The following is a 10,659-nucleotide window of genomic DNA, read 5'->3' as shown; positions in this document are numbered from 1 at the left end:
TTTGAACTGGGGAACGGGCACTGCACTATCTTATCTAGGACTGTCCGTATGTCTGTCCTTCGCAGATCTCGAGAACCGTTTGGTGGATTGACTTCAAACTTGGGGAGTGCACTTAGGGGGACCTGATGGAGTGCAGTGTGGGTGAGTGCGCCCACGGGGTGGTGAATGGGGGGAACGGGGCACTGCACTAGTAGTGTAGATACAAATAAACTTGACTTGTAAGTTGCTGTTTTGTTTGAACGTGTCTGTAGAGATACCTGTTGCAGTTTGAAGTTTGTTGATGGAATGAATTCAAAAGGAAAGATAAGCAGAAGAGAGGAAACTGAAATGTGTTAGAAGGAAACTTTACACTTTATTGCAGGGAAAAAACAGTTGATTCAACTCAAACCATCCTTCTATAACATTATTATTCTGAGCATCAACACAAACTGTGGACGCAAAGCGGCTCTACAACAACATTAAATCTAGAATTATGTCTGTATCGGACCTGAACCACATTTTCCCGACATTTTTTCAAATTCCCAAACTATTCAAGACCTGGAAATGATCACATTGATTCTTAAGACTTTTCCAGACTTTCCAGAGCCGGTCTGAACTGGTTCCTTCAGGAAGTGGCTGCAGCTGGAACGCTGAAGCATGCTGGTAGTCTGAGAAGACCGGACCCCTGGACTTCCCTCCCCCAAGGGCCCGCTGACCTCGGTTTTAGAACCTCCATCCTTCTATAAAAATGTCGGGAAAATGTGGTTCAGGTCCGATACAGACATAATTCTAGATGGTCTATATGGTCGTCTATATGGTCGTTTTCTCGTCTGACACTCAAAAACACCGGAGGGGCAGAATTTCCTTCGGGATTAATAAAGTATCTATCTACCAATTTTATTTTCATTCGATTCATTTAATTTCCATTTCGATCTCTAACACACAATCAGCACCTGCAAACTGGTTGCCAGAAGAAGGCAAAGAACACACTCACACAAACAGCGCTGTTGTTCACACTACATTTTAGCAACTTTAGGCAGTCATACTTTTTTTAAGTGCCCCCAACATTTTGTAAATGCCCCCATTTTTAGGCAGGCAAATATTGCCCCCAAAATATATACTGTATATATATTTTAATTTCCTACACTGCTGGAGGGTTATTATTGCAACAAATTCTTTAGTGTTTTACTTTGTTTCAAACTGCGGCTTCTCACATATTGCTGAAGCCCGCCCCAGCGTCGCTGAACATGATTCTTTCCTCTGAAAAAGACCTTTAAAACCACCCAGGTGACCGTGAAGGCATCCTGGCCCGCTTTCAGCCAGTGATTGGCGCATCCACACTCACACTATATGGGCACACTGGCTAAAGCTGGAATTATGCTTCCCGCATCGGCGAGGACCGCGAGTGTCCGTGTGGAAAAGTGACGTCAAATCAGCCGACACGCCCCCTCCACAAGGCTCCTGTGCGGACGGTTTTCACCTGGCCGTGCACACCCCGAATTTTGTAACTACGCGGACGCGGCTGGACGGACAAAGTGGAGTTTTCAAGACTCCCGCTCACTTCCGCGAGCAGAAACCTGCACAGATAAAAGCTCCACACGTTTTCTCGTCAGGATTCCGTGTCTCTCATTTCTGTGCGGCCGGGCCAAACGTCAAGCATAATTCCAGCGTAAAGGATAGTCACTCCAAGCATTCAGCCTCGCCCCAAGCGGAGCAAGGGCAGCAAGGCCGAATTTGTGAGAATCCTCGTTCTCACTTGTAAAACCTGGGTTGTAGGACAACCCTAATATTTTACTTTGTTTCGAACTTTGGATTCTCACGTTGCTGGGGCCCGGCTCCAGAAGGCATCAGCCAAAGAAATCTTCAGGTACGGTTGCGGAGGGCGCGCCCAACAACATTGACGTCATTTTTGGCACGCGGCCCTCGCTCCTCCCCCGCGCCTGGCTCACCACAGTGACCATAAAACAGCCTTAACTGCTCCTTCATACAGTACTTTAAGGCTAGACACTCCAAACTTTGTCACCACTTTTAGGACTCGATCACCTATAATGTATCTTTTGTACTGTTAGAGAACTTTTTTTTCCAACCTTTATAATGGGGCCTCATGGAGCCAGTAACTCACTCTATCTAGCTGGCTGTACTTTTTTTTTTTTTTTACAAAATTCACACATTTTAAAGTGCGACAGTTCACACAACTTTAACACTACATATTATTCTTCTGACTCTTTAGCTACTAAAATATAAGCGATGTGATGTATAGTTTTTGAGAAGTGAGTCTACTGCTGCAGTGGCACCCGGAAGTACTTTGTTGTTGTTGTGATGTCACGCTGATTCACCCTGAACTCGTTCCTCTGGTGGATCACCAGCGCTCCTCCGCTCAGTGTCAGCTCGCCAGATCATTACAACACTTAGCCAACACTGGACACACTCTTAGAAAAAAGGGAAAGGGTTTCCATTGAGGACCACAATGGAAATAAGTGTTTTAATTCATACTTTCTTGTGCTATCCTCTGGGGTCAAATATAAATTAAGTACTTTTATCATCTATGTTTTCCGTTGCTTATCCCACATACATTCAAATCAAATCAATACACAATCCATTTGTCCATCTCACGGCTGATCAGAACGCCGTTGTCCATGCGGTCTGGGACGCTACCCAGGGCGAGAGCGTCCTAACCCGGAAATGCTACTTTAAGCCCTCCGTACTGACATAACCCCGGTAAGCTCCATCCAAACTTCACCATGGCAACCCATTATAAACAATATTGCATATCAGCGAACACACCACAAGTCAAATACATTTGTGATTAAAAATGTATTAATTTAAATCTAAAACTTTTGTTTGCTGTTGAGCTGAATCTCGTGGGCGGGACCTATGCTGAAAGATGCAAGACACATCTCTACTGTGTTCAGACCCGACTGTGTTCAGACTCTATTCAGTGAGAAAAAAAAGACTAAACTAACAACTTTGTTGGATGTTATGCAGCGAAAAAGAGGGACGTGGACTCCCTGTTCAGTGATGTCACAACCTGTTCAGTGATGTCACTGGCCGTGGACTCCCGGTTCAGTGATGTCACAAGCCATGGACACCTTGGTCAGTGATATCACACAGGCCATGGACTCCCTGTTCAGTGATGTCACAGTTCAGTGATGTCATAGGCCGTGGACTCCATGTTCAGTGATGTCACAGTTCAGTGATGTCACAGGCCGTGGACTCCCTGTTCAGTGATGTTAAAGTTCAGTGATGTCACAGGCCGTGGACTCCCTCTGTTCAGTGATGTCACAGGCCGTGGGCTCCCTCTGTTCAGTGATGTCACAGGAAGTTGGTCTTGAGCGTGATGCTGGGGGCGTGCTTGGCGGAGCGGGCAGCAGCGTTTGTTTTATCGCTCAGGCTCTCCTGGTTTCCTTTGACCGCCGCTTCCAGACGAGCCTTCAGCTGAGGAGACGACGCCATGAGGGACCTGGTGGAGGAGACACGAGTCAGTATGAGGTTACCACGGGAACCAGAGACACGAGTGAGTATGAGGTTACCACGGGAACCAGAGACACGAGTGAGTATGAGGTTACCACGGGAACCAGAGACACGAGTGAGTATGAGGTTACCACGGGAACCAGACACGAGTCAGTATGAGGTTACCACGGGAACCAGAATGACATCCTAAAAGCGAGCCGGAGTCTGACCTGAAGACGGCTGAGTGCTGCGGTCCGAGACGCATCAGCTCCCTCAGCGCCACCTCGTGCAGCGAGCGGGATGCCGGGGGGGCGGAGCCAAGCGTGTTCTCATCCAGCAGGAAGGAGATCAGGATGGGCAGCAAGATGGCTGCCAGAGGAGGACCTGACGGGCAGAAACACACAGAGCGTGTCGGACACGAGTCAGGACGCAAAACTACCCTCTAGTCGTCACTGACAGAAGGACTGGACTTCCAGCCACTCACATCCATTTCCTGAATTTACAATGTAACCGGCCAATCAGGGACTGTGTCATCGATTTGACGACACCGATTGGCTGAACGAGTTGTCTGTCAAGGCAAGTAGTCCCGCACACTGAAATCATGTGGAAGTGTGTGTACTCACAGTGGGTTCTGTGTGTGTGTGTTTGAGAGAGTGTACTCACGCTGTGTGTTCTGCGCGTGTGTGTTCTGTGTGTGTGTGTGTGTGTGTGTACTCACAGTGGGTTCTGTGTGTGTGTGTGTGTGTGTGTGTGTGTGTGTGTGTGTACTCACAGTGGGTTCTGTGTGTGTGTCTTTGAGAGAGTGTACTCACGCTGTGTGTTCTTGGATATGTACTGTATACTCACGTTGTGTGTTCTCAGCAGCCTGCAGCACAGCCTCCATGGCTCTGATGGCCTCCTGGACGGCCAGCAGCTCGTCTTCATTCTGAGGACGACGCCGCTCCACTGCCTGAGGAGATCCACATCCATACATTACTGCATACTATATGTATACCTCATACTATATATAGTATACTACTAGTATACTGCATATATGCCTGTTCACTAAGGTAGGAGTCTAAACTTTTCAGGCGCTCTTGAGACACTTAACGTACAAGTTTATTTGTCATTTGAATGTCTCATTGTTGTGCTGCTGACCAATCCAGGTCTTAGTTCTGTGAGATACCAGTCTAATATGTGGAAATGTTGGCATAAGTGCCTCTTATCGTATTATTTATTTGATTTCTCCTACTGTGCTCCTGAGTACCATCTTTTAATTGTTATCTGTGTTTGCTGATGTTTTTTTCTATGGACTATGTGTCCATTAATAAAGTTGATTGATTGATTGATTGATATATACAGGATACTGCATATTATATACAGTATAACGCATACTAATATATGCTGTCTACTGCATACTATTTACAGTATACTGCATACTATATACAGTATACATACTATATACAGCATACTGCATACTATATACAGTACTGCCAGACATTACACAGACCCAAACATTACACACACCCAAACATTACATTAATGTCTGGCTCTGTGTGATGTCTGGCTCTGTGTGATGTCTGGCTCTGTGTGATGTCTGGTTCAGGACCAATCAATCAATCAATCAATCAATCAATCAGTTTAATACATGTCCCAGAAGGGCACTTTGGTTCACATCAGACAGACAGACCTGCAGGTATCGGACCAGCGGCGGGCCCAGAGCCTGGATGTACGGGACGGCGACAGCGGGTGGCGCCTGGAACACCGATGTCAACAGCTGAAAACAGCGACTCACAACCTGATGGAGAAAGACGGGCACTACCGTTACTACTATATATTATGATTATTATTAGCATTCATTTACTACTATATATTAAGACTATTATTAGCATTACTACTATATATTATTGCTTATGTTGCCTATTTTTGCCTATATATTATCGTTTATGCTCAGAGGTGGGAAGTAGCAAGTGGTAAACGTGCAATCTCCGACCTACGTGCGCTCGAGCTTCAAGTTGCAAAACCATGGATGCTAATAGCATCAGCTATTAGACAGCAAACAGCAAATAACAACAGCGACTGAGACCACACACACACACACACACAGACACGCAGACACACACACACACACACACACACACACACACAGACACACACACACACACACACACACACACAGACACACACACACACACACACACACACACACACACACACACACACACACACACAGACTGACTGACCAGTGGGTCCTTTGCCTCCATGGCGGAAGTGAAGCGCTGCAGACTGAGCGCGTGCAGCGGCGTGGCGGTGGTGACATCAGGAGCAGTCGAGAGCAGGAAAACAGTCAGAGCCGTGAGGAGGGTGACCTGATCCACCACACAGCCCGGGGGTCCTGCACATACACACACGCCATCACGCACACACACACACACACACACACACACACACACACACACACACACACAGAAATTAACCGAGTGTCTGTCAGTGTGTGTGTGTACCTGGCAGCAGCAGTGTGTGTAGTCCGGCTCTCAGCAGCTTAGTCCAGTCTCCTCTGTGAGTCAAGTCAAGTTTATTTGTACAGCCCTAAATCACAAGCATGTCTCAGAGGGCTTCACAGAGAATATGTTGAGCTAAATCTAGCTGACACAACAATAGCAATTACAGTAGTGATAATAACAACATGATTAAACAATCCCAAAAAATGATAGAGACAGAAAGAGAGGGAGAAAGGGGGAGGGAAGTGTGGGGGAGGAGAGAGCAAGGAAAGGGAGGGGGTGGTGAGGGAACAGGGGAATGTGGGGGAGGAGAGAGCAGGGAAAGAGAGGAGATGGGGAGGGAGCAGGTGGGAGAGCAGGGGATGTGGGGGAAGAGAGCAGGGAAAGGGAGGAGGTGGGGAGGGAGCAGGTGGGAGAGCGAGGGATGTGGGGGAAGAGAGCAGGGAAAGGGAGGAGGTGGGGAGGGAGCAGGTGGGAGAGCGAGGGATGTGGGGGAAGAGAGCAGGGAAAGAGAGGAGGTGGGGAGGGAGCAGGTGGGAGAGCGAGGGATGTGGGGGAAGAGAGCAGGGAAAGGGAGGAGGTGGGGAGGGAGCAGGTGGGAGAGCGAGGGATGTGGGGGAAGAGAGCAGGGAAAGAGAGGAGGTGGGGAGGGAGCAGGTGGGAGAGCGAGGGATGTGGGGGAAGAGAGCAGGGAAAGGGAGGAGGTGGGGAGGGAGCAGGTGGGAGAGCGAGGGATGTGGGGGAAGAGAGCAGGGAAAGAGAGGAGGTGGGGAGGGAGCAGGTGGGAGAGCGGGGGATGTGGGGGAAGAGAGCAGGGAAAGGGAGGAGGTGGGGGGAGCAGGGGAAGGGGGGAAGAGGAGAGCAGAACAGATAGAATATACAGCAGATACTCAATCCGCCCGGCCATCCCGCTGCAGCAGCACTCTTGAACCAGCAGCAGAGCGGCCAGGCCAAATGAACAGCAGCAATCTGACTACTCTCTAACCATTAAACTGAACTAACTAGCACACAAGGAGTCTAGCTAATCTACAGCCTAGTCTGCCCTGTCCTACTCTACTCTGGTCTGATCTTAGCCTGAACGGCCTGAACACTATACCACTCCAGTTCAGAGGATTCCAAAGTGGGAGGTGGGCCTCCCCAGGGGGGCTCAAACAGTTTGAGGGGAGACTCAGTGAGTGAAATATTTTTGCTTTCAGTTATAGTTAAATTAATAGTTTGAATAAGAGTGAAGGCAACTTTTTCATGGGGCTTTTTCCATGCTATTTCTGAGGGAAGGCGCTCAGTCTCGGACTTTGGAAACCTCTGGTCTACAGCCTACAGTTAGGCTGTAGCTAATCTATAGCCTAGCCTAATCTATTCTGACCTACCAGTGATGGAGAGCACCGATGCCCCCACCCACATAAGGTGTGAGAGAGAAGGCCAGGCCGGGACACACCGGAGCCCCCCTCCACCCCCAGTGTGTGCAAGGAAACCTTTCCACCCGCGGAATTATATCCCCAGGTTTCGCCTCAGTGACTGGCTGCATGAGGAGGAACCTTGTGAGGGCCGATGTACCGTAGGGGCCCAACTATGGACCCCAGCTGGGGACCCCCCTCTGTGTGTGTTTGTGTGTGTGTCTCAGTGTGCGTGTGTGTATGTATGTGTGTGTGTACCTGGCAGCAGCAGTGTGTGTAGTCCAGCTCTCAGCAGCTTGGTCCAGCCTCCTCGGCTCTTCTCCTGTCTGCTCATTGGAGACGACAGCACGGCCTTCAGCCCCTGTAGTGTCGCTGTGATCACCAGAGCCGGGGCTCTGACCACGCCCCCCGACACAGCGCCCGGGGCCCGGAGGCCTGGGAGACACGGTGAACAGGTTACAGGAGAGTGACAGAGACATGAACAGGTTACAGGAGAGTGACAGAGACAAAGAGAATGTATCTTTTTCCCCCTCAGATTTGTTGATTAGTTTTCCAACAACATACAAATGTCCAGGGAGTCACTTTTCAATATTGGGTCAGGTCTAGTATTGTGTGTGTGTGTGTGTATATGTATGTATGTATGTATGTATGTATGTATGTATGTATGTATGTACGTACGTACGTACGTACGTACGTACGTACGTACGTACGCATGTATGTATGTATGTATGTATGTATGTATGTATGTACTGTATGTATGTATGTATGTATGTATGTACTGTATGTATGTATGTATGTATGTATGTATGTACTGTATGTATGTATGTATGTATGTATGTATGTACTGTATGTATGTATGTATGTATGTATGTATGTATGTATGTACTGTATGTATGTATGTATGTATGTATGTATGCATGTATGTATGTATGTATGTATGTATGTATGTATGTATGTACTGTATGTATGTATGTATGTATGTATGTATGTATGTATGTATGTATGTATGTATCCATGAGGAATGAGAGGGGGGTGCGGATGACTTCCACCTCAGTCAAATCAGACGTATGGCTAACAAAGTTACAAAAGCGACAAAGTCTGCCTTATATTTTGGAAGCAGCAGAGTGAGAGGTGGGACCCCAAACAATGCTGTAACAGCTGTTGGTTCAAATTGAGTCCCAATACACTCTGAAATCGAATTAAAAACGTCCAGCTGTAGAGGGAAGGGCAAGACCAAAACATAATGGATATGCGTAGCAGGAGCTTGACGACATCGCTCACATGTAGGGTCAACATCGTTATAAATCCTACAAAGTCTGGCCTTAGTGAAGTGTACGCGGTGAAGGATTTTGCATTGCAACTCTCACGAGACTTCAACGGGACTTGAGCGAGAGTTGGATTCACAGACCCCGGATGAGGAAACCGAGGCTGCCCAAGGCAGCCCGGAGGAGAACAGACGGATTCACGTTCATTTATGGACGATATTATGAGGATATGAACCGCTACGTTACAGAAAATGTTATTTACAGTGTGTATTTCACATGCCCCGTTTTCCCCCGTTTTGGCCTGTTTCTAGGACTCTACTCGGGGCTCAATAGCTTCTAGGAGGATCCGAATGAAACCAAAGTTATCTGGGTGAGTAAAACATCATATTTTAAGCTGGAAATAAGGTCTGGGGTGTAAAAAAATTGAATTGTCCTTCAAAGAGAGTGATGCAGGTAAAAAAGGCTAGGTTGAAAGCTAGCACATGGCCGGCGTGGGAAAGTGTTGATGAGCCTGTTGTCAGCCATCGTGGCTGGTCGGTTTGAAATTGTACCAGCCAGGCACATTTGTTTACCAGGCAGGTATATTTTGTTACCCCACTTTTGTGTGTCTGTCTAACAACTAATTAATGGCCAATGGGGTGGGTGTTTTTCTTATTATTTTTACAAAAATTTGTAAATGGAAAAGACTGTGAAACTCTTCCACCAATAAAATGTGATGACAAAAAAGTATCCAGCAGTGCAGTTTTCTTCAGATTGTTGTGGAAATCAAACCCACGTCATCACAGAAGCTTCCTAGGTGACTTAGCAGTTAATTTATCAGTGAACATCAAACACACAAACTTCACTAGTAACTCCAAATAGGTTGAAAGCAAGAGTGGATAAGCATCATGCCATCAGCTGAGCACAGAATCTCTCTCCCTTATAAGGCGATTATCCAGCAAACACCAGACTCTCTCGTAACGGACAAGCCCGTCTTTTATTGTCACACGAACACCACAACACACTCATGCTGACGGTGGCCGGTGAAAAGTGTCCTCTGCATTTAACCCATCCTGGCTTTGTCCTTTCCTCCGGGGGGCAGGCCAGGAGCAGTGGTCGCTTTCTCGTACAGCGCCCGGGGACCAACTTCGGATGTTGTCGTCACTGGTCGGATGACGATGACGATCTGATCTTCTGCATGTTTTTAGTGGGGGGGGGGGTTATATACGGAGGAACCCCCTGGGGGAGCACGGGGAGAACATGCAAACTCCACACAGAGAGAAAGGCCCTTACGACGAGATACCCCACCTGGGCAGTAGGCACTGAAGATATGGGGGGAACACAACCACAGCGCCCACAGTGTCCCAGGCGAGAATCGAACTCAGGACCTTCTAACTGTTTCTGTGGAGTTTGCATGTTCTCCCCGTGCCCCCCAAGGGGTTCCTCCGTACATAACCCCCCACTAAAAACATGCGGAAGATCGTCATCCGACCAGTGACGACAACATCTGAAGTTGGTCCCCGGGCGCTGGAAATAAAAAGCGACCACTGCTCCTGGCTTGCCCCCTGGAGGAAAGGACAAGCCTGGATGGGTCAAATGCAGAGGACATATTTCACCGGCCACCGTCAGCATGAGTGTGTGTTGTGGCCTCATGCATGTGTTGTAGTGTGTTTGTGTGACAATAAAAGACGGGCTTGTCCGTCTGAAATCGTGTTTACACAACAGCTTCAATACAACACAGTTCAGAAACAAGTGCCACCCACGTAGTCCAAAGAAAACACCATCAGTTGTCAGATTCAGACACTTTTCAGTGAAAGGCGAACGGGCTGCAAAACAAGCATTGACGAGCAGGCGAATGGCAGACAAGTCCACCGCATTAGGCCCAATTCAGACCCCGGCCCCTCGCAGATTCCAGGCCAGCTTCAGCGTGACACGTGCGGGTGGTGTGAACGGCCTCGCCTGTTAACAAGGACGCCTAAATGAAACTTGTGGGTTCAGCGTAGGTTGAGCGAGCTTAGGTTGAGCGTTGCTTCGGCGTCCTGTGTGAACGGCCACTAATTCAAAAATCTGACCCTGTGTGTGTGTTACCTGTGTGCAGTGTGTGTGTGTGTG

The 10,659-nt window shown here is 48.1% G+C and overlaps 1 protein-coding gene across 1 annotated transcript in view; it reads right to left on the bottom strand.

Moving 5' to 3' along the window:
* Positions 1-363: 363 nt before the first annotated feature.
* heatr5a (HEAT repeat containing 5a) overlaps positions 364-10,659 on the bottom strand; it is a gene marked incomplete at its 5' end in the record, with an annotated part of 78,001 nt that continues 67,705 nt past the window's right edge. The window contains 6 exons of the mRNA XM_083633199.1: positions 364-3,439; positions 3,660-3,813; positions 4,276-4,378; positions 5,099-5,206; positions 5,652-5,803; positions 7,562-7,738. Coding sequence (XP_083489325.1) covers positions 3,292-3,439; positions 3,660-3,813; positions 4,276-4,378; positions 5,099-5,206; positions 5,652-5,803; positions 7,562-7,738 — 842 coding nt within the window. The 3' untranslated portion in view covers positions 364-3,291. The remainder of the gene's footprint in view (positions 3,440-3,659; positions 3,814-4,275; positions 4,379-5,098; positions 5,207-5,651; positions 5,804-7,561; positions 7,739-10,659) is intronic.

The sequence above is a fragment of the Poromitra crassiceps genome, assembly GCF_964638095.1.
Source record: "Poromitra crassiceps genome assembly, chromosome: 3".
NCBI lineage: Eukaryota > Metazoa > Chordata > Actinopteri > Beryciformes > Melamphaidae > Poromitra > Poromitra crassiceps.
The sequence above is the reverse complement of the archived record's forward strand: the minus strand, read 5'-3'. Positions and strand labels throughout refer to the sequence as shown.